The sequence below is a fragment of the Carassius auratus genome, chromosome 3 (assembly GCF_003368295.1).
Source record: "Carassius auratus strain Wakin chromosome 3, ASM336829v1, whole genome shotgun sequence".
Lineage (NCBI taxonomy): Eukaryota > Metazoa > Chordata > Actinopteri > Cypriniformes > Cyprinidae > Carassius > Carassius auratus.
The window spans coordinates 12,536,243-12,559,171 of NC_039245.1; the positions used below are offsets into that span (position 1 = coordinate 12,536,243).

The window sequence follows — 22,929 nt, forward strand, 5'->3', positions numbered from 1 at the left end:
GCAACCCTCTACATTGCGAGTACATCACTCGCATATGCGACTAAATCTTCCTTCTGGCGACTAAATGATGTCTAATATTAGCCAATGGCTAATAAATTCTCAGATTTTACTCGCCATTTTGTGAGTTGGAGGATAAGTATAAGTTTAGCTCAGATATATGTTCACTCGCCGAACACTCTCTGACTGAGCGCTTTAAAGTTTCACTCTCAGTCAGGCGATCTGTGTGATTCAGTTCATCTCAATGGATGCACAGCGCACCTGTGTTTACCTCTAGTGTGAAGGCACACAGATCGCTTTCGCTTTCTCTCACACACACGCAGAGACCGAGAGAGAGAGAATTGACGCACTACATTTAAACTATCCTCGAGTGTATTTTCCTGTCAAAATAGTGGCATATCTATGGAAATCTTCAGTTTTTAAGAATAGCTGGGTTTTCCTTTAACGTTAGTGTGTTGAGTTAATGCGCAAATGGCAATCTCATTGGCTGGCGCTCACCTATTATCGTTCGTACTGATTTCAGCAAATCAGTTCGAGCGGATGCACAAAACCTGATTAATATTCATGAATCCAGCAGCTAATTAATCCTTAGTAATCTTTAGTGTGTTTTTATAGTTCTTCTTATTAGAATTCGTGTCAGTATTATCTTATCAGTATTTTTTTTTTACAGAATCACTGAATGACAAAAAAAAAGCACCACCACCATTCCAGTTAAAATGTTCAGTTAAATTGACTAATATGCATTTAAACATGGTTATCAAGTTTACTTCTAATTACTAAAGTTCTAATTATATATCAGTCTGGCGAGTAAACTAAAATATTTAATGGCCAATGGCAATTCAATTGCAGAGGTGTCCGTAGAGAGCTGTGTCCGTAGAATGTGTTCAAATTTCATTAATTAAAAGACAAATAAAATTTGGGTGAAACTTGTTAACTGTTTTTCATAATTGTATTACTTGTAAAAAAAAATAAAAAAAAAATAAAAAAAACTTTACAATTTTAAATAAGTATAAAGAATGGCATTGGTTTTATTTTTAGTGATAAAAAGTGTGTTTTTTATTTTTTATTAGCATTAAAAAAAAAAAAATGTTTTGCTTTGGTACCGAAATTGGTACCGAGAACCGTGGATTTTCACTGGTATCTGTACCGAATACTGAAATTTTGGTACCGTGACAACACTAGAGTGCAGTATGCATTGCGCAATTTTACCAGCAATTTTACGCGCCTATAAGACCCAGTGACGTCGAAAGCGACCGCTTATGCTGTGTTCACACGCGAAAAGAGAGTCTGGCGCAAATTATTTCAATGTTAAGTCAATGTAAAGACGCGTTTATGCGCGTCTGGAGGTCTCGCGGCGTGGTAGACGCGAATTCACCTCATTCGTGCATCTAGTTACAGGAGATTCTGAGTTATGAAAAGGACCATTGCAAGCTGACAGCGGCCGGTAATACCCCCACCTTGCGCAGCTGTACCTGAGTGTCCCTGGGACATTGCGGTCGGAGTGCGTCTTCTCAACAGCTGGACATACAGTGAATAAAAAACGCTCTGCTCTGGACCCCGAAAATGTTGATCGACTTGTTTTCCTGTCCAATAAATTTGTAATGGCCCTAGCCTTTTTGCGCATTTCATGCCTGCCTAGTGCCGCCTAGCCTAAGTGTCGGTTACGTTCAATAAAAAAAACACACATGGCCTGATATCATGTCCATTTAAAGTTTCATTTTTTGAACAGTTGTTTGAAATGTGATTGAAAGATTATTTAAAATAATCTTGGAGATTTTTGAAATGCCTAAATCATAAATGCAGCCGGTTTGAAGCCTGCAGTGATGTTTTTCTTTTGTTATGGCAGCCGTCCACTCTGCATATATTTTTTCCCGAGAATGTTGCATTCCTGCTGCTGTTTGTTATTCTGCATGAAACTTCATGCCAATAAATAAAAAATATTGCTGACTTGTGCATTTCCAGTGGTCTCTTTACGTTCGTCCGTTATTTGACGTTGAAAAAGGAAACGTCTTTTTTTAGACATGGAAAATCAATTTTACAATCGATTCAATGAACACTTATGTCTTAAAAATTGAAAATGATTTTTTCACAAAAGTGACAGCCCTAGTTTGTATTAACTGTTTTATCTACTAACAATCAAAATTCCAAGTAAACAAAAATCACATTATATTTTACAAGTCAGCACAGATATACAGAATTCGTGTCACACTGCACATTTCCAGTGTAGAGTGGTTCATTATAATGGAAGCAAAGTAGCTTAGCGACAACTTGGTTGTTATTTAAACATGTTTCCATCCCAGTTTCTGCTGGATGTGTGTGAAATGGTCCAGATTGGGTGCAGAAAAATAGCTTATGATATTAAGGTTTCTAGACATGGTTCAGGTCCCTCCAGCAATGCAAGCCAAGCATTTAAAAACAACAAAAGCAGTCAGGCTCATCTTAACAAGCACAACTAATAAATCAGACAAAACACTATTGATGCACAAGAGAGTTTTTGCCAATGTGAAATCATGTCAAGGAATAAACCGAGTTTCTATGTTCCAGACTCCTTCATACTTAGACAGTGAGACCACAAGAGCCATGAGTGACTTCCCAAGTTTACATGAAGCCTGAGTGAGCGGCCAGACAGTTTAACAACGCTGAGATGTACAGTCACCACTGAAATATGGTTGTGGATAAACAGAGATGGAAGGAAAACAAAAGCACTTTCAGATCAACTAACACAATTTCACATGACGGACCACGATTTCTATAAAATTCAGAGCTTGGGGTAAAGTGCTGGACTCTAGTTATATATTAACATTACTGGTCTGATTTGGCCTCTCACCTTGGCAGGACTTCCCCGCCTGGCAGTGGGTCATGTGGTTGAGGACGTTCTTCATGGTGCGGCAGTGGGGCAGGGCGCAGGCGCGCACATCGCCGTTAGCCAGCTCTCGCCGCTGGCACTTGTGGGCGTGGAGCAGCAGGACCAGCTGCTGCTGGATCAGTTTGCGCTTCTCTGGGTCGGCCGTGGGGCCCGTCGACACCCCCTGTCCTGGGACCATGCCCACCGAGGGCACCTGCTGCTGCAGCTAGAGGGAAGAGTTTGGATTAAATAGAAGCTCCATTTCAGTTATTATACAAAAAAAACATACTTTAAATATTCTCAGTTGGTTAGAATAAAGGTGTTAAGCATCTATTTTATGCCTTCATCAAAACAATGTGTTCTGTCATCTTGGCTTCAAGAACACAATTTATATAACATTTCTTATTTGTAAATTTTGCAGCCACAACTTGATAATATTCAGAAATATTATTGCAATTTAAAATACCAGTTTTTTTTAATTTAAATATATTTCTGAATGCACAGACACTATTTAACCGAACAGAGATGATGACATCACTGAATTCAATGATGAACTGCCTTTAACTATCATTTTGCATTATTGACACACTGTTTCCTAATGAATGTTGTTCAGTCGCTTTGACGCAATGTATTTTGTTTAAAGCGCTAAATAAAGGTGATTTGACTGAACGTAATTCATGCCTGTGATGCAAAGTGAAATTTCCAGCATAATTATTTTAGTTTTTAGTGTCAAATGATCCTTCAGAAATCAATTTATGTATTTATGCACCATTTAATTAATGTATTAAAGAAAACATGTACTGACCCCAACTATTCGGTGGTAAAAAAAAAAAAAAAAGCTAGTTACAATAAATATACTTTGTGGACCCATTTACACAATGCTGGAGCAGCCGGGATTAATTTTCAGCTATGACTGTTCAATCACAATTTTATGCTTCATTCAGTCAGTTCATCCACTCTTTACGTTGTATTCTGTCGCATGTAAACATGCACTTCAATTAGCTCTTCGAATAAATAAATCGCTGCTGAACAGAAGTGTGACGCAGAGACAAAAGAGGCCTGAAGTGTTGTGTTCTGGAACTGGAGCCAGCTGTGGAGGGTTACTCACCAGATTTGGCACGCTGGAAGCACCCTTCAGGGTGGGCTGGAGGTTGTTGGGAAGAGCTGCCTTGTTCTGGATCTGAGCGTTTAATCCAGCGCTGGACATCTGCGGGACCGAACCCTGCGAGTACTGCTGCCCGAACGGGCCGTTAGCGGTGGCAAGACCCATCTACAGAGGAAAAAGAAGACCATCAGCACCTGTGAACCTCACTAGATCTCAAGCACTTCACCTAATGTTCATGAAACAGTGGCTCAAAACGGCTGCCAGTGAGGCATTTCAATTTAAATTCATCGAGAGCGTTCAAGACATTACACAAGCACGAGGTCCTGCTCTCTGTCAGTGTAGCGTAGACGCTGTCGAGCCAAACATTCATAGGTCAAAGTGTACTAAAAGATACTGTCATCAGCTGCTCAGCGACATATTTTCTTCTATACCAGTTTAATGCACAAGTAGGGCTTGGTATGGAGTTCAGTACTTTTTAGGCACCGAACAAATTGCCTCTATACCACTGAGTATCGAAACATTTCTTGTCGTTAGGAACCAAATGTTATACCTAAGGGGTTAATCTGGTCAATGCCAGTGAGCCAATAAGCACATAGCATGGTTAATGTGCCTAAATTACGTGCTGGTGGTGAAGCATCCAGGAAAAACTCTAGTTTACGGTTCTGCCCCGAGACATGGTTCACACGTGAGGCTGTAGTGTGTAAGCGAAGGATTGCTACTACACTTTTAGTCAAAACTCATATTAAACTACCATTGAGTGTTTGAAATAATTTCCAATTGTGATCTAATGTGTTTTAGCCATATAATGTTGCTGAAATATGATAAATGTAGCCTTTTATATCAAGCTAATCACTACACCTGCTTGGGATTTCTCATGCAAACACCCAGTAATATAAAAATAGGCAGAATCTCACACAAAAAATACAAATCAAATACTGTCACAATTGTGTGTTTATCAGCTTTCCGTTTCATCCGTGGAAGTGTTTGCCTGGGTCTCTTATGTACAGAACTGGACTCAGAAGTGAAACAGAAATTCATCAGTCAGGGTGGGTTATAAACGTGTAACATGATTGACATAAACAGCCAATGAGCTTCCTCTTAGTCAGAACAGAAATCGCAGAACAGAAAACACAGGCAGACAATGCTGGAAGCAGCTAATGCTCATCAGTAAATCAGCACAAAATTAATAATGATGATCGTCTAAGCTAGTGTAAAAGTAGCTTAAATGGGGGGTGAAATGCTATTTCATGCATACTGAGTTTTTTACACTGGTAAAGAATTGGATTCCAATGCTAAACATGGACAAAGTTTCAAAAATTAAGTTGTACGTTTGAAGGAGTATTTCTGTTCCAAAAATACTCCTTCCGGTTTGTCACAAGTTTCGGAAAGATTTTTTCGAGTATGGCTCTGTGTGACGTTAGATGGAGCGGAATTTCCTTATATGGGTCCTGAGTGCACTTCTCCCGGAAGAGCGCACGCTCCCGTATAGCAGAGCACTGAGAGCACAGACATTCACTGATCAGAGCGTCGCGAAATGTCACAAAAGAAGTGTGTTTTTGGTTGTCAGGGCAAGACAACCCTGCACAGATTACCTAAAGAGAAACAGCATTAAGGGACCATTGGATGGAGTTTATTTTTACAGAGCATCAACGGAGTTGTGCAAGTGTTTTTGTTTGTTCCCAGCATTTCGAAAATGCTTGTTTTTCAAACAAGGCCCAGTTTGATGCCCGATTTGCACATCGTTTATTTCTTAAGGATAATGCAGTCCCAACGAAAAAGGGTTACGATCGTGTGTTGGAATGGCATGCGGTGAGTAAAACTGCTTCAAATATCTCTGCCTCCTTGTTAGTGCGTCCCCTCCCATGCGGAGAACCGGGTTCGAGCCTCGCTCAGAGCGAGTCGTTGCTGCTGCTCTCGTTCAGTTTCACCCTTCACAGCTGTCACAGCTTCCAAACGCTCTCAACGCAAAAGCCTACTCACGCTCGTGATTCTTTATCTCCGCCCACACGCCACGCCTCCAGGCGCTCGTGTTTTTCCGGGAAAAATCGGTACAGACTATCTTTCTCTTATGAATATAATAAAACTAAATATTTTTTGGAGTTATGAAGGATGGAGTACTACTCTATAGGTACTCAAGATTAACAGGATATTGAGTGAAAACGAGCATTTCACCCCCCCTTTAAAGGATGTCGTAACTGAAAACTATTTGAACATTATTAAAACTACTGGTACTGATTTATTTGTTGTGCTTTTTTGTTTCTTTCTGCAGTGGCTCAGGAGTGGCTCCATGTGAATAAGCTGAAAAAATAAAACCAAAAAGTGCTTGAACTGATTTATAATGTAATCTTGTTTAAAACAGATTTCATTAAATTGGTATTGAAAAAGGATCGTTCAGGAACCAGTATCAAGGTATTGAAATGTTTGAACAATAAACAGCTCAAGTTACTCCAAAGGAATACACAAGTATAAATAATTTTCTGATATCATCCACCAACAGAAATACAATGGAGCAAGTTCATCAGATGATTAACCATTTTTGGAGCATTTAAAAAAACTGTTATTTTTTTAAATGTAATGCATTTACATTACATTTCTTTTCTTTTTTTGTTAAAAAACATGCATGGATGAATATTTCACAATATGATAACATGCATTAATAAAAAAAAATTGGAATGTTAATTTCACATCAACTTTAACATTTACTGCTACATAATTAAGTGCATGTAGGGGAATAACTGCATTAAACCTGAGTTACTTGGAGCACTTTTCAGCAATGCTTTCACTGTATGGTTCTGCAGCGGAGCACCAGATCAGAGCTCCTCCAGCAGCGTGTGTAAACCGTCCCATCCCCCACCATGACTAACACGAGCCCGTAGCCATTAGCTCTGCACGCGCCGCTGCTGAACGTGCCACACTGAGGAACTCTCTGTCCTGAGCAATACACATCTCTGCTGCCAGACGCTCTCCCGCTTTCACTCTGACACTCGGTCCATGATGCCATTACAACAGCAAGACATAAATCCTCTCTTCCACAGTCATTTGACTTTTCTAACTAGCAACAACCATAAACACTTTGGTGATTTGGCTTTTAATGTTTAGTTGTTTATTAAATACACACACAAAAAAAAAAAAAAATATTTGACACTGAAAAATCCCTCAACACAAAGACAAAACAAAATATGGCAAAAATACTGCAGATGTATAATTTTGAAAAAGAATTGCCGTAAATAAAAATTTGTGTGAAGGCAAAATATTTTTCCATACACACATTTCACAATGGGTTCAACTTGTTTAATGTGCATTTAATTAATTGACAAACACAACCTTGCTTGGATTGAACCAACATTTTGTGTGAGCTACTGACAATAGACTATGAACCTTTAGCCCGTGAAAGTTTGGGCTGCAGTTGATGCAGTTATTTTTTGATGTAAAATAACTGATATATACATTATGAGTTCTAACCTATATATTAAAATCAGGAGGTAATGTGATGTTACATACAAGAAGAAAATTTAACGATAAGGAAGAAAAATGTAGGAGACAGAGTTATAAATATGGCTGTCAAATGATTAATCGGGATTAATAACATCCAAAATAAACATGGGTTTACATAATATGCACGTGTTTACGGTGTCTTTATTGGGTATATAAATACACACACATGCATGTATACATAAGGAATATTTTATATTATATTTGATATATATATAATTATATTTGTGTGTCATATATATATTCATTTACTTAGGGGTGTAACAGTTTTAGTCTGGCTTCAAAAACGTAGACAAACCAGACACTCTTTGCAAATGTTATATCACACGAGCGCAGGTAAGACCTGAACAGCACACATTGCTATCTGTGTGTGAACTAAACTCATTCAGGAGCCAGAAGATGTGAATGAGAACTTACACGCCATGGGAAGATGTGTGTGCAATCATCTGAGGCACACAAACCCACGTCTCAGACAGCGTGCAAATACGGAGTTCTCTTTCAAGACTTGTGCTTACTGTATTTTTCAGACTATAAGTCGCACCTAAGTATAAGTCGCATCAGTCCAAAAATATTTAATGACGAGGAAAAAAAACATAAATCGCATAAGTCACATTTATTTATAACCCAGAGAAAACATTACCGTCTACAGCCATGAGAGGGCGCTCTATGTTTTCAGGGAGAGGCTACAGGAGCCCTCTCGTGGCTGTAGATGGTAATGTTTTCTCTTGGTTCATTTCTCTGTTCATTTCAAATTAATTTTGATAAATAAGTCGCACCTGACTATGAAAAAAAGTGCGACATAGTCCGTAAAATATGGTAAATGAACAAATTCACACAAAAATGATGTCAACATGCCTGTGTTGGTGAGTATCCTAGCAGACTTGTGTGGTGTCCGAAATTGCATACTTCTACTATATAGTATGTGAAAAACAGTAAGTGAGCTGAGCAGTATGTCCGAATTAATAGTATTCAAAAAACTCTAGGAGAGAAGTACCCAGATGACCTACCGTATTTTCCGGACTATAAGTCGCACTTTTTTTCATAGTTTGGCTGGTCCTGCGACTAATAGTCAGGTGCGACTTATATATGTTTTTTTCCTCATCATGACGTATTTTTGGACTAATGCAACTTATAGTCCGAAAAATATGGTACTATGTCCTGTGTGTTTCTGAAGAGCACATTCAATGAACACTTTACTATCCCATGAGACCACTGGAGAGAATTCATGAATGGAAGAGAAGCAAGGCAATGGACTAGGTCTGGGTGATATGACGATATTATTGTATATCGACAATGTCTCGTATGCATGACAATGTCGATTTCAACAGCCAGGTAACAGACAACTATTGACATTCGGTGGGTGGATGGGGGCAGCACATTCAAATCATGTAATGACTGTGGCAACTTTAACATTTGAAAGGATATTATGGCAAAGTCATTGCTTTCTTTATTCAAACTGACTTTTTTCATGAATATATGGTTTACATGAAGAATGAAAGCTATATCATACACTTGTAAATTATGAGCTAGATCACCACTTATCGACATTACACCTAGCTCACGAGATGAGACAAAATACAGATACTTGGTTCACTACAATTTGACAATATTTTAATACTATTTTAATTACAAAAAGCAAAACAATCCAGTTGTATTTAGAAATATTTTAACTAATCTAAGGCTGTAACTAATTATTTTGGTAATCAAGTAATCAACTGATTATTTTGACAACTGAGTAATATGATATTTTTTAATAACACAAACCAGGCTTCAGTATGACTATTTATATATAAACTAACAATGAGGCAATAATAATTGGCTCAAATAAAATATAAAAACCAAGTAATTACATGATTTTATTGAACAGCGTTGTTAAAATACATAATATAATATGCCTATACATGATATGAACATATAAAACAATGTACTGAAGTTGGTTAACAAATACCTGCAGAGTGTGCCAACAACGTTGTGACGTTTAACTTGACAGTGTGATTAAACCATGTTTAAATACATTAAATTTTAATATTTGGCCACAGGCACAAACTTCTTTTGAAATCACGATGTACAATACATGGCATGTTTAGACATAGGTTGATGTATTCTCCTGTGTTGGCAAAGGTTTATAAATGATTTGCGTTACAAATCTGGTGAGATAATGCACAATGTTTTTCCAGATGAACGTTAATTCACATTCACAGCATATACAGAAGAAGAGTTTAGCCCCTTTCACACATAGTCTTCACTCATAAATTACAGGTAAGTTACCTAATTAATAGATAATGTGTGAACAGGACCTTTTCAAAAATCCCAGTAAATTTGTTCTGGCAATCACATGGTCCTTACGGAGAAGACCTGATTACTCTGCTACTTCATAATTTGCTTTTCTATGTAAATATTCGCTATATGAAGATCTTTGACCATTTCACTTTGCAGCATTTGGTCGCACTTCTCCACTTTTTCATCAGATCTGTGACTCTGCAATTGGATACTATTATACATGTCTCATGTTTATAAGAGCAAATCATTCTGATTGGCTAGTAGTGTTAGTTTGTTGAGAGTTTGTTGAAGCTGCTCCTCTCATATCATTGGTAGGGATGCACCGATCATGATTTTTCATGGCCGATTCCGATTTTTTACAAACAAATTGGCCGATTCCCAATACCGATTTACGTTTTTTTTTTTTTATCTTTAAGCAACAAACAAGAAAGAAGGAAAGTGTGCATAAACAAGATGTTTATTTGGTATTTAATAGGCCAAACTGGCTTTTGGCTATTGAAAACAATAACTGCAACCATCTGAAATTAACAGCTACATTACAGACATCAGCATTTAGCTTTTGTTTTTGAATTGGGTTGAAACTACATAGAACTGGCCTTAAATTTAAAGATTAACTGTAACCATGTGAAATTAAAGGCAATAACTGCATAGTTCTACAATCCAAACCACACAATCAACACACATTCAATAAGATATTTCTTGATCAGCATTCAGTATTTTAGTTTTTAAATTTGGTTTTAAATAAAAAAAGGTCTTTACCAGTGTCTTTATTTACAGACTAAATAAAAGTATGCTATATAAATAGATTATTCCAAAATGTTAAAATCAAATAATGTTGGTGCGAATAAAACAAAGATGCAAAGTGTTTTCATTCATCCAATAAAAAAAAAAATTAGGACAATGATTCACATCTATATTTTTTTCACTTGAGCAAATGAAAAATAAATAACTATTCTCTCAAGTAAAAAAATATAGATGTGAATCATTACCCTAAATTTTTTTAATTGGATGAATGAAACACTTTTTCTCAGTGTGCTACAGCAGGTGATTTTTAAATCAAATTAAGTCGATGTAATTTTTTAGGTAAAATAAAAATAATCATCCAGAACTGTCGTTTACTTCTGGCTTGTCAAACGTGTTTGCAAGTTCCACTTTACAAAAAAAAAAAAAAAAATTGTGTCACAGTTTAGTCCGTTTCGTTTCTCATCCAACACGTGAGAAGTTGATCTGAACATCTCTTCATGGTCTACTCGTGTTCAGGGCTTGGACCGGTAACAGTAAGCTCGCGCAGCTTCAGGACTTCCGGAAAAATCGGCCTAAAGAAGACCAAAAACCGGCCGATTGCCGATCGCGTATTTTAAGCAAAAACCGGCCGGTTCCAATTTATGGACGGTCAACCGGTGCATCCCTAATCATTGGTAGGCAAGCTTTAACGGGTGGTTAAATTTGCGGTCTGGCGTCGACTGATCATTGCAAACCTCATTTTGATGCAGGCTATATAGACCACAAACAAACTGAAATCTTTGTCAAAAACATGTTTATTGTATGAATTTCAGGTGAGAAGAAAAAAAATTAGGTACTGTTATACTGTTTTACTTGCATCTACCGCTAGGTGTCAATGCAACCTACAAATGAGAGAGTGTTTACTTTGCTTTCTTGGGTTTTCACTTTGAAAAAAAATCCTGTTTGATTTGAGAGACAAGTGTTCATTGAATCAACTGTAAAATCGATTTTGAATGTCTAGATACGTGTGTCCCCCCCCCCCCCAAAAAAAAAACACCTGGACGCGCTCCGAAAAAAGGTCATTAAAATCAATTTCTATTTTAGTTTCAAAACCTGTGTTGGTTGGTCCAATTGATTCATGCAAAAGATTTTCAAATATAAAGTGTTTTCGAATATACAGTTTTAGACTAGATGGGAGAAGAGGTGAGAAAAAACTTTGTGCCCAGTTAAAAGTGGTGTCGAGCTGTTTTAATGAATTTTTTAGATGTATAATGGTGCCCGAACCTGTATGACTTTGAACAGTGACCGCGAACATTTTGTTTACTGCAGACGCAGTCATTACCAAGCGCGAACCATTGACTCTGACAGTGAATGAGAGTCTGAGACGAAGCGAACGCACGGGCCATAGTGTGACATCTGTTAACCAATAGTGTAAACAATACTTACTATAATATAATTATATAAGTCGGGGAAGCTGTGGTCGGGGAAGTCGTGGCCTAATGGTTAGAGAGTCGGACTGGCAATCGAAAGATTGTGAGTTCCGAGTCTCGGGCCGGCAGGAATTGTGGGTGGGGGGAGTGCATGTACAGTTCTCTCTCCACCTTCAATAACCCCCCTCTGAACCCCCAACTGCTCCCCGGGTGCCGCAGCATAAATGGCTGCCCACTGCTCCGGGTGTGTGCTCACTGCTCTGTGTGTGCGCACTTCGGATGGGTTAAATGCAGAGCACAAATTTTTGTATTAGAAAAAAATTGGTCGGTCCTAACGCAAATGTACAACCAGCAAGTCGGTCGGCCTAAAAGCAAAAAAATAAAAAGATAATTGAGTCTGTCCCAAACTGACAGGGTCGGTCGGGTTACGGCAAACAAGAATATTTTTAAGGATGGCCTTAGGGGTAGTCTCTAAGATATCATGATTGGATCCAATATCCTGACACACATCTAATTTCTTTCTTAGTGGTTCACGTTTACTTAAGACATAACTGACTGTTTTTGAGAATACTTGCCAAGACGGGTATTTGACACACTTCAGAATGTTTTTGTTAAATCGCACTGTGCATACAGAACACAATGAATGGATTTGTTGTGTGTGTCTTCTTGTGCTTGAATGCTTTAAAATCGCTTGAATGTTCAAATTGAAAAGGTGTATGTCCATTAATATGCAAAATGATGCAAAAGAGGAATCAATTTGGGGCTTGTACATTTTGGGTCAGTAATCAGTATCTTGGATGCAATTCCACAGTTAGGACATCTTTATATTAAAAAAAAAAAAAAAAAAAAAAAAAAAAAAAAAAAAAAACAGCATGCATGATTTCTTCACAATAAGACCAATAAACATGCATTAAAAAAATCAAACCGGTGAATTATTTCATGTCGACATTAAAGCAGCAAGTTATGACCTTCCTGATTCTCATGCTGAAATAGAATAAATCAGTTCAATCTGACAGGCATACAAAAACTTCCACTGCAATATAAACAGAAAAGCAATATCTCACCAACTGCACATACATATCACACCACCCAGCTGTAAAATTAATTAGTTATATTTTCATTTGATTAAAGACGTGTTTAAAATATCAACTTTGTTATTAAACTGCTAAAGATTAACTAATTAATTTGTTTAGACATTATGAAGATGGACTGGATAATTCTATAAACAGAAGTCAGAATTAGTGAAACATCTAAAGCAGATTTCCTCTGTGCAGCTATAGGTCAGAGCGAGCGGACAGCACAGACACGAGTGTTGGCACTCTGCTGTGGACTTCACCTGCACTTGTGACTCTCATAATCTGTGTGCAATGCAAACACACGCCACACTGCCGACAGCACATCTATTCACCTCAGAACAAACACCGCAGATATGGAAACCCGAGATCACTGGCAGCCTGTGTGATGTTATTCACAATATTTCAGTGGCAAACTCCACAGACTGGCAGATTTCTCAATATGAACCCAACATCTCATCCAAGAGCGTTCGCTGGTGACACCAGCACAATGAGAGTTGAAGACTGGTTTCCGATTGGTTTCCTGTAAAACCACAACAGTCAGACACATGCGATAGCCACAACTACCTTTCTGTGCAATCTTTCCTTCACAGAACTGTATAGCGCAAGCTGGCATAGATTAAAACACCGTATTGGTTCAGTTCATCATTTGTTAGAATTCTCCTTTACATTCTTGTAAATGAATAATTTACTTGTAATATACTTCCGCATCCATTCATGTAAATGTAAGCATATGGACAATGAATTAAAAGATTAAACAAACTACAGTGTGTTTAGTTCTCCCATCTGCAAGCATTTAGGCAGATCTAGGCAGATTTCTGTCCTGATTCAGATGAGGCGACTTTTCACAGGAGAAAACAGAGGACTCGTGTTTTAGTTAAAATGTCTTGATGAATTAACAATGGATTTGCCACACAAGATGTTCACTGATGGACTGGAGTGCTGTGGATTATTGTTAGGTTTTTATCAGCTGTTTGGACTCTCATTCGACGGCACCCATTCACTGCAGAGGATCCATTGTTGAGCAAGTGATAATTATAACACAACTACTATAGCGGAGTACCACTGCAATATTAACCAAACCAAACAAAAAACAAATGCCAATTACAATCATCTGAAGCACAATGTTTCAGACAGAATATCCAAATTACCAGGCAAAATAAAAAAAAAGTGACCTATTAACTACCTTTAAGTGTAAAAAGCTTATATTTTTAATTTCTTATTCAATCATATATGAGGGTTGCAACTGTCTTTCAGCTTGTCACAGAAATTATACATTGAAACTTAAAAATAAACATACACAAAGCTGGTTGAAACAAACAATTTCTTTATCTGCATTCATGTTAGCTTACCTAACCATTTAACCTAACCACACTGAAAAATTTTTTAGGATGCAAAACTTCAAAAGTAGCAGTGTCGAATTACCTTGTTCATGTTTCCAGCTTGCTGGGGATTGATGGCATTGTGTGTCCCCATCTGTGGTGCACCCTGGGTAAGCGTCTCCGCCAATACACTGCCAGAAACGTTTACCCCTTGTCCGCCGCCTGGTGCTCCCTGCATGGTCTGACCCTGGTACTGCATCCCTGGAGCTGCCCTGCCTCTTCCGGTCGGCCCCATCACACCATTCATCATCTGCCCCTGCGGAGCCATGTTCTGCCCCATGAGTCCATGAGCCTGGTTGTTATTGTTCATCATGGCCGGATTGAAACCTGCATTGAGGCCCATACCCGGACTGTTGTTGCCGGAAGGGTTGCCGACTTGCTTCGGAGGTTGGGTCTGGTGACCGGGTGAGCCCTGACCCATGGGACTCTTCCCCAAGGCACCCAGTTGGCCACCCATTCCAGACTGTGGGCTGTGGTTTCCAGCCAGACCAGAGCCGCTTCCTGCCTGCAGGAGCTGGGACAGCTGCCTGTGCTTGGCAGCAGCGTCCGGGACGGTGCCCCCCATCCGGCTCCCCACCCCTCCGTCTCCATTAGAGGGCATGGACATCAGCCCCAGGTCTCCGTTGGGTATCAACTCATCTGGAAGATCATTCTCCAAGTCGAACAAGGACACGAAGTCTAGAAAAAGAGCAAAAAGGGTCATCGTACCATTAATTAACCAACATACAACTCCGAAATAAAGTAATTTATGAGTTTGATCAAAAAATGTGCCAATATTTGACCAGTTAACTTGACACTACATTGACAAATGGCCCTTGAAGGGATCGACTCATCAATACTCAACTCTATTTCAGTTTTTTTTTGTTGGTGTTGTTCAATATTTAGTGAGTCTAGTAAATTGTGTTTGTCTCAATTGCTATTATTATAAATGGAGATAAATATGCATAAGTAATGCAATTTATTATCATTAGGTTATCCTGCTATTAAAACGTTGGCTTCGGCCCATCAGTCATCAACTTTGTTTTGGTTTGAAAACTGCGTGAGGAAGTTGACGCTGTTGTAATGTCTCAGCAGGAAGCACTCAGATTCATGGCTAAAAATAAGAATCACTCCAGCCGCTCATCTGTTACCCTTCGCGCCCCCTAGTCTTCAACAGCTGCATGTTAGTCTGGTCTACCTCTTCACCACTGAAACCAACACAGCCAGTCATATGTACAGCCAGCAATGACAGAAGAACAGCGGCGCTTATGTTTTAGGGTTAAAATAAGGAAAATCTGACTAGCATTCCAACCAGACACAGGATAAAAGATAATGTACTGTGAACTGGCCTGAATTAAATGCACATATTAATAAACTGTATAATCTGATTGACTGTAAAATGCATAAATCATCCATCAAATGTATAAATGTATACAACTACAAAAAAGACACTTTCGAAAAGTACCAATTGCAAGACACGTTCAGGCATTTAAAAAAAGAGCCAGTTGGAGCACTGGTTCTGAAGTTTTGAATGTTTGCCCCTATAAACAATGGCTAAAAATAGACAGGTCTTAGGTCTTAATCCACTTTTAAGAAATTATTACAGTAAAAACAACACTTATGGCATAAGACTCAGAAAAACCTGTGTACACAGACCAACATTTAAAATCATGTTTAATGACACATAATCGAAGCATCTTCATTTTATTTCACAAACTGTATACTGTATGCATAAAAAAAAAAGTCTGATGCATCGTAAAATGCATGCACCAAAAAGTCTGGATTGATCACACTAGTCATAAAAAAATAGTTTACTGGAATTGGTATTGAATGAGCTAAAAGTTGCCTGAGAATGTGGTTTGAAGGTGCTCCTTAAAAATGTGCTCCTAAAACTTTTAACACTACTTTTTTATAATGTAAACACAGAATATATTAGCAGCTTTATCGGCATCTAGATTTTTAGTAAATAAAACCATAGGGAGAGTTCACTCAGAAATTTTTATTCTGTCATCAAATACTCAACGGATGTTGTTCCAAACCCATAAGACTTTCACTCACCTTTGAAAGATATCATTTATAATAATTTCGGTCTCTCAGTTCAAAGTCCACGCAACCAAAACTTTGATACTTTACGTTTTATGTCTGTGTAACAACATAAGGGAGAATATTTGATGACATTTTTGGATGAACTAGCTCTTTAAAAGTTGAATAGTTTTAGAAGACTAGTGTAGGAGTAATATGGACCACTTTTATGATGCTTTTTATATACGGAAATACAGATTTGCCAGTATAATTGTCTAAAATTCAAAAATTCAAAAGGAAAAGTCTTAAAGATTTAGAACAAGAAGATGGCAAGTAAATGATGGTTTTCTTTTTTTGGTGTAAGCAAACAAGCTTTAATATCTGTCATTATATTAACTGTAATAAATATCATGTCAGACTAATTGTCTACATCAGGTTCCATAAAGCACCGTGTCCTTGAATCCTTGCTCAAACGCCATCAGATCTCATCTGCTTTCTGATGTTCTCCCCAAAGCATCCTTTCCCAAATCAGTCATGCTTCAGCCAAGACGTTAAACCACACAGCGAGCCGTCTGCCTCAAGCTGGTGGAGGGCAGCATTTACACGCTTGGCTGTGTTTGTATGTACACTAATGCAAACACGGCTGGAATAAAAGCGCACCCACGGCTGCCACACGCTCACAATAACTAGAGGAGGAACACCCAGCTGGCAAACAACACACCCACTGGAACCATCTCTGACAACAGAAAACGGCAACAAAAAATAATGTGGAAAACAAAAAGACCACAAAGACTTTGACAAAGCCACAAATTAGCATGCATACTGGAGGACACGCGCGTGCATGTGTGCCGTTCTCACCCCAGCGGCCCACATTACAGTTACACTACAGCAGAGCGCACTTAATGGAGGAGACGTTCACACATGGACCGTTTACTGACGAGTCTTCAGCAGCACTGTTAACTATTGATTGTTTTGAGTTGTGAAATTTACTAGCAAATTTTGAGTGAAAATTGTTTCAAAGGAAATCCTAAACCAGATTTTTTTTCCCCAGTGTATGACTAATCTTGCAACTAAAGAAAGTTTATTTAGTGAATTATGATAACATTTGTTAAGCAGCATTACATGCTAAAAAACACCTCAGACACCTAAACTAATGCTGGGATAAAAATACCGATTTCTCGATTTTAACTCATATTGATCATTAAGTCCCAAGAATCGGTCTATGCTGTTTTCAGTTGATGTGTGAACAAATTAAATTAACTTTAACTTTATTTGTAGCACCACTCCCATCCAATAAATCACAACCATATTTGTGTTTTGTCACTTTTAAAATGAAAAAGTCTTAGCCTATATCAGGGGCGATTCTAAGATTTTGATTTTAGGGGGGCTCAGCCCCCAATAAGGGTATGATTAAAAAATATTATTTTACTATTAGGGTAGGGTTGTATACTACTAACCTTATTGCAATCCACTATTCCATTATATTCCCTGTATTTCATATATGGGAGTAGGAGTACTGACTGAGCCATATATAACACTGTAAAAAAAACTAATACAGTTTTTTAGATGTGACCAGTCACTGGAAAATTTTGAATTGGATTTTTTATTTTAATTTTTTTTACAATAAAGACTTCCTGATTCAGTATTAGGACATTCATGTTTATCCTTTGATGATACCACTGCTTTTTCTTATGAAATGTACATGGAAATTGGCAGAAAATTAAAACAACATAAGGGTTCAATGACTGCAATGAATCTTGGGAACACAGTGGTATTGTGTGTGTGTGTGTGTGTGAGGCTGTCTGTTCTATTCTCACCTGACTGTTGCTCATTTGCAGACCTACTCCCGCACGACAAAAAAAAATGTTGTATATCCATCTACAATGAAATATAAATTATTATATTTTATTATTATTATTATTATTATTATTATTAATTTTTAGCTTTTTAGCCTTTATAATCAACAATACGGTTGGTTATACATCAAGTCACCCCCTGAACATTTATTTCATTTCAAATCATTTAACTAACCAGCTAATATTCATTAAGAATATAGACAAAACATGTATTAATGTAATTGTCTATTGGCAATATGTTTAATCTGTTCTATATTTATTTATATTTATTGAAAATAACATCATTATCAATTTGCCACTTCTATAAATCAATTACTTAAAAAAATAAAATAAAAAAAATCACAGATCCCTTTACTCTTACTGTAATATATGTATCATGATACACTAATGACTAATTATTACTTAATACAAAATTATGTTTAATAATAGAAAACAAAATAACTCCACATGATGTTTCTCTCTCTGTGCCATTTAGTACTTTCAGACAATGATGTGTGTCGTTAATAATTTCTTTTGCATGGCTGCATAATGTAATGCCGAAATACACAATAATATGTTTTAAATTTCAAAAAGTAAATTAAAATAAATCATGATCGTTTTCTAAAGTATGTTTTCATGGGTGTTAATCGCTTCATTTTTGTTGGAAGAAAAAACATCTGTCACACTGTGATAAAGGCTGAAAGTGAAAGCAGCGAAGACGTACTGGTATTGGATGCGAGAACACACACACCACACGCACACACACACACGCACACACACACACACACCTTGTACTCTCTGATGTTCGCTCTGCTCGGCGCCCCTGTGGATTGAAAAACGCGCTGAATCCATGCAGACTCAGATAAGGGGAGGAGCCGGAACTTGATGCAGCTTGCCACCGTCTCAAATGAGTTTTTAAAGGGGACTGAAGCGATCACTAATTAATTAATCAAATAATTTTTTAGGGGGGCTGGGCATAAGTTTAGGGGGGCTGAAGCCCCCCTAAAAAGGGCCTAGCGACGCCCCTGGCCTATATCAATTAAAAAATAATAAGTTTTATGGTTTAGATTTTTATAATGCATCATCATCTTTTTATTGATCCACCAGTTCACTTATTCAGCTCTGCATGTTTGCAGAACACAAAGCCGCGCAGCACCAGACTCTGAAACGTGCAGCGCTTGTGTTTATTAACCATCGCCTTTTGAACGGTCACATTAAACCAAATCACAAATTCTGGACTATTCGTCCCCAAATTTTAAGACCTCCTGAAATCATAAGACTTTAAGTAGCCACAGGAACCCTATAAAATGAGGGAAAAATACATATGTTAGGGATTAATTCTTAATGATCACAAAATTTTCCCCCACTTTCAAATCATGTCGCCCCAAATAACAAACTTGACGTGCCTTGTCTAACAAAACAAACCGTGTTTAAATTGAGGAGAAATAAAAGTCAGAAACCCATGATATTTCTATAAAATAATTATATTAGTTTACACTAACAATGCTTTCTGTCATTTTGGAAAGTACAAAGAATATGGTCTAATTTATTTTTTTGCAGCTGTAAAAGAGATGCAAAAACGGATTAAAGTGAATTTTACTTACTGAATTATTTATATTTAATACATTTTTTTAAATTTGCATCCAACCCACAAAACAGAACACGAAGCTGTTACAGCACTTAACGGCATGCATGCAAAAGCATGGTCGCGATACAACACTTGCCTGCTAACCAATTATTTCTCTTAGAAACAAAGCTTTGTACCTCACTTGAGTGATAATATTCACAAAAACATGTTTCATGTGATCAACAGAGGAAGACAATCACTAACGCAAAACACAGCACCTACGTTTGGGATAATTTTATTTTAAATGGCGATAATATCAATCGCAAACATTGCTATTGCATTTCAAAATACAAAGAACACCATGAATCCATTTAAAAAGGTGCATTCAGCAGTTTCTCAGACAGACAGAAAACTGCCAACAAACTCCATTTAAAGTGAAATGATCCCAAATGAAACTACTGCACGCTCTCATCGTTTTTATAAATGATTATCATCAATTAATCATCAATTAATTTTACAATCCTGCTATTAGCCTTTTATTCAGACTAAAAACCCTTTCACTGGGGTGAGGAAGCTGGTGTTTAAGGAGGCATTTGCTCATCACGTCACGCTATAAACCACTGCAATAGATGCATTTTGCAGAATTGAGGTTAACAATTAATTAATCAAATGATCATTCATTTAAATGAGGACTGATCATGGAAAATGACATCCCTACTATACATCCAACCGAATCAGTATTGTACTGAATCACAAGATTGCAAATCAAAATCAAAACTAATTGTGAAGTTTGTCACAAAACCCAGCCCTATTATCAACCTCCCATGACTCTCTAGCATCAGTCACTGCTTTAGCAAGAAGGCACCGCTGACGTAACCATCAGTAAAGTCTAGTTTAGTGTGAAATAAACTTCAGCGTGCACTTTAAGATGCATGTTAATCCAAGAACACGGCAGACAGGAAGTAACGGATCTCTGCACGCAGAGCTGTGGAATTTCCTCATGTGAGTCTTTAGTTATGCTCTTAAACAAAAAACTACTTTCTGCAGCACAAAACATCAAATCCACTGAAATCTGGAAAGCATGCTGGATTCAGCTTACTAAAACAAGACTACTGAAACGACCATGTTTGTCTTCATCTCGCCTAGCGCCTGTCATCACATTTTTAACAATTTTACATTTTCTAGAGAGTGAGTGATGCTTTTCTGTGCAAAACTCATGGTCTTGATGCTGTGATGTGGGTGGCTGCTCCTATAAGCAATGACTAGAAAAATCATCCATTCATAATTACAATCCTACACATCCAAACACTAAAGCATGCTTCTAATATTTGTCTAATACAATGAACTGCTCAATCACAGTAAAACACACTAAAGCTTGAAATGCTTCGACACTCAAAAGATATGAAAGGTCACCTGCAGGATGACTTTATATTTAACATGTTTAATATTTAAATTATTACCGAGACAATATAGAGAATATTTCTAAATTATATAATATACTTAAAATGTAAATATATATTAAAAAACAGTCTAACTCTTAAATAAAATGCTAAGAAAAGACTAAATCTAGATGTATTTCTCTGTGGATTTGAAACTCACTCATACGCCTGTAAAGTTGGAGGAAGATGTGAATCTTCTCCTAGTACACCAAGTAAGACCCCTGGACCGTAAAAAACAAAGAATGTTGACCCAGCCGCGGCTTCAGAGCCAAGCTTAATGGAAGTCCAGAACAACATTATACAGATTCTTTCAGAAAAAATCAATAACCGAGCAGACCACCTGGAAATAATGATAAAGAACAACTCCAAAGAAATTGAGAGCATCTGCGAAAGTTTAAACTCAATTCATTCTGATGTTATGGGTCTGAAAAAAGAAAACAAAAGTCTAAAAAAAGAAAATATGGAATAAGAATAAGAAAAAAGCTGCAGAACTGGAATAGCGGATGAACGACCAGGAACGATACAGCCGTAGGTGATGCCTGTGACTTCATGGGGTGGCTGAAAACTCCTCGGAAAAGGTGAAAGAGAGAGTGAAGGAGGTCTGCAGAGCCGTGGTCCCAGAGGAGCAGAGGAACTAAGTGATGGCGGCGGTGGACATCGTACACCGACTCGACCGACTCAGAGGACTCGGAGGATCAGCGGGGGAATCCACGGCCGATCATCATCAGATTTACTTCAAGAACGGCGAGGGATCTCATTTGGAAACACGCCAGGCAGAGTCCCTTTCTGCAAACTTGAGGCTTACCCTTCAAGGAGGATCTCAAAGCCGCAGACAAGGAAGCAAGGAATCGACTGTGGCCCGCGGTGGACCAAGCCAGAAAAGAAGGCAAAGCCGCTTATTTCAGCCGGACTTTTGTCTTTTTTCTTGATGTCTCTTTATGTTTGTTCTGTCAATGCCAGAGGTTTAAGAGATTAACTTATTAGGAAAGCTTTTTTTTGTACTGCAGAGCTAAAAATGCAGACTTTTATTTTACTAATCTTAATCTTTTTGGAAGAACCAATGGGGGAGTGAAATATGGTTTTCGAATGGAGATAATCGATCAGCAGGCGTGGCTATTTTAAAAGGAAACTTTAAGGGTCAAATTCTACATAGTGAAAAAGACGTTTCAGGAAGATTAATTATTTTAGTATGTGAATTGTAGCAGAAACAATTTATAATGGTTAATATTTATGCCACCAATGACAAAATTAGAAATCAGACTCTCTTTAAAAATGTGGAGGCAAGAATTTGTCAGTTTAATTAGAAATTTTCAGAAGCTAAGGTTTTATGGGGAGGTGATTTTAATACAGTTTTTGATGATAACTTGGATAGATGGCCTCCAAAACCTGCAAACATAAATTGTGAACTTAGAAATACATGTTTGCGTCTAGGACTTATGGATATTTGGCGTGAAAGGAACAAATCACAGAGAATGTATACTTGGAGCAATAGAAGTCTGTCTTTGCAGTCACGCATAGATTTTTGGCTCATCTCCAATGACCTTGAAGATAAGGTCAAAGATGTTATGATAGAACCAGCTGTATTAACTGACCATAAACTTATACTTATTAAAATTTACTTGAGCAATTGTTTTTCTCAGAATAATACTTCCAGTTACTGGAAACTTAACAATTCATTACTTAACAACTTAGATTTTAAACTAGAAATTATTAGGATCATTGAAACATTTTGGAAACAAGCCTGTAATTCTGATAACTAT

General features: G+C 37.6%; 2 protein-coding genes across 6 annotated transcripts in view; both read right to left on the bottom strand.

Annotated features, from left to right (window-relative positions):
- LOC113048313 (CREB-binding protein-like) overlaps window positions 1-15,055 on the bottom strand; it is a 36,325-nt gene extending 21,270 nt beyond the window's left edge. For 2 of the 5 annotated variants that reach the window (XM_026210087.1, XM_026210077.1), the window contains exons 1-3: window positions 14,371-15,047; window positions 3,951-4,112; window positions 2,825-3,068 (exon numbers count right to left, since the gene is read on the bottom strand). In XM_026210087.1, the coding sequence (XP_026065872.1) occupies window positions 2,825-3,068; window positions 3,951-4,112; window positions 14,371-15,030 (1,066 nt within the window). In that variant the 5' untranslated portion in view covers window positions 15,031-15,047. Of the gene's footprint in view, window positions 1-2,824; window positions 3,069-3,950; window positions 4,113-14,370 lie in introns of all 5 variants that reach the window. The other 3 variants (XM_026210068.1, XM_026210061.1, XM_026210097.1) reach the window with 3 other exon arrangements.
- Window positions 1-22,929, bottom strand: part of LOC113048347 (butyrophilin subfamily 1 member A1-like) — a 120,347-nt gene that overhangs the window by 76,763 nt on the left and 20,655 nt on the right. The gene's annotated exons all lie outside the window — the stretch shown is intronic.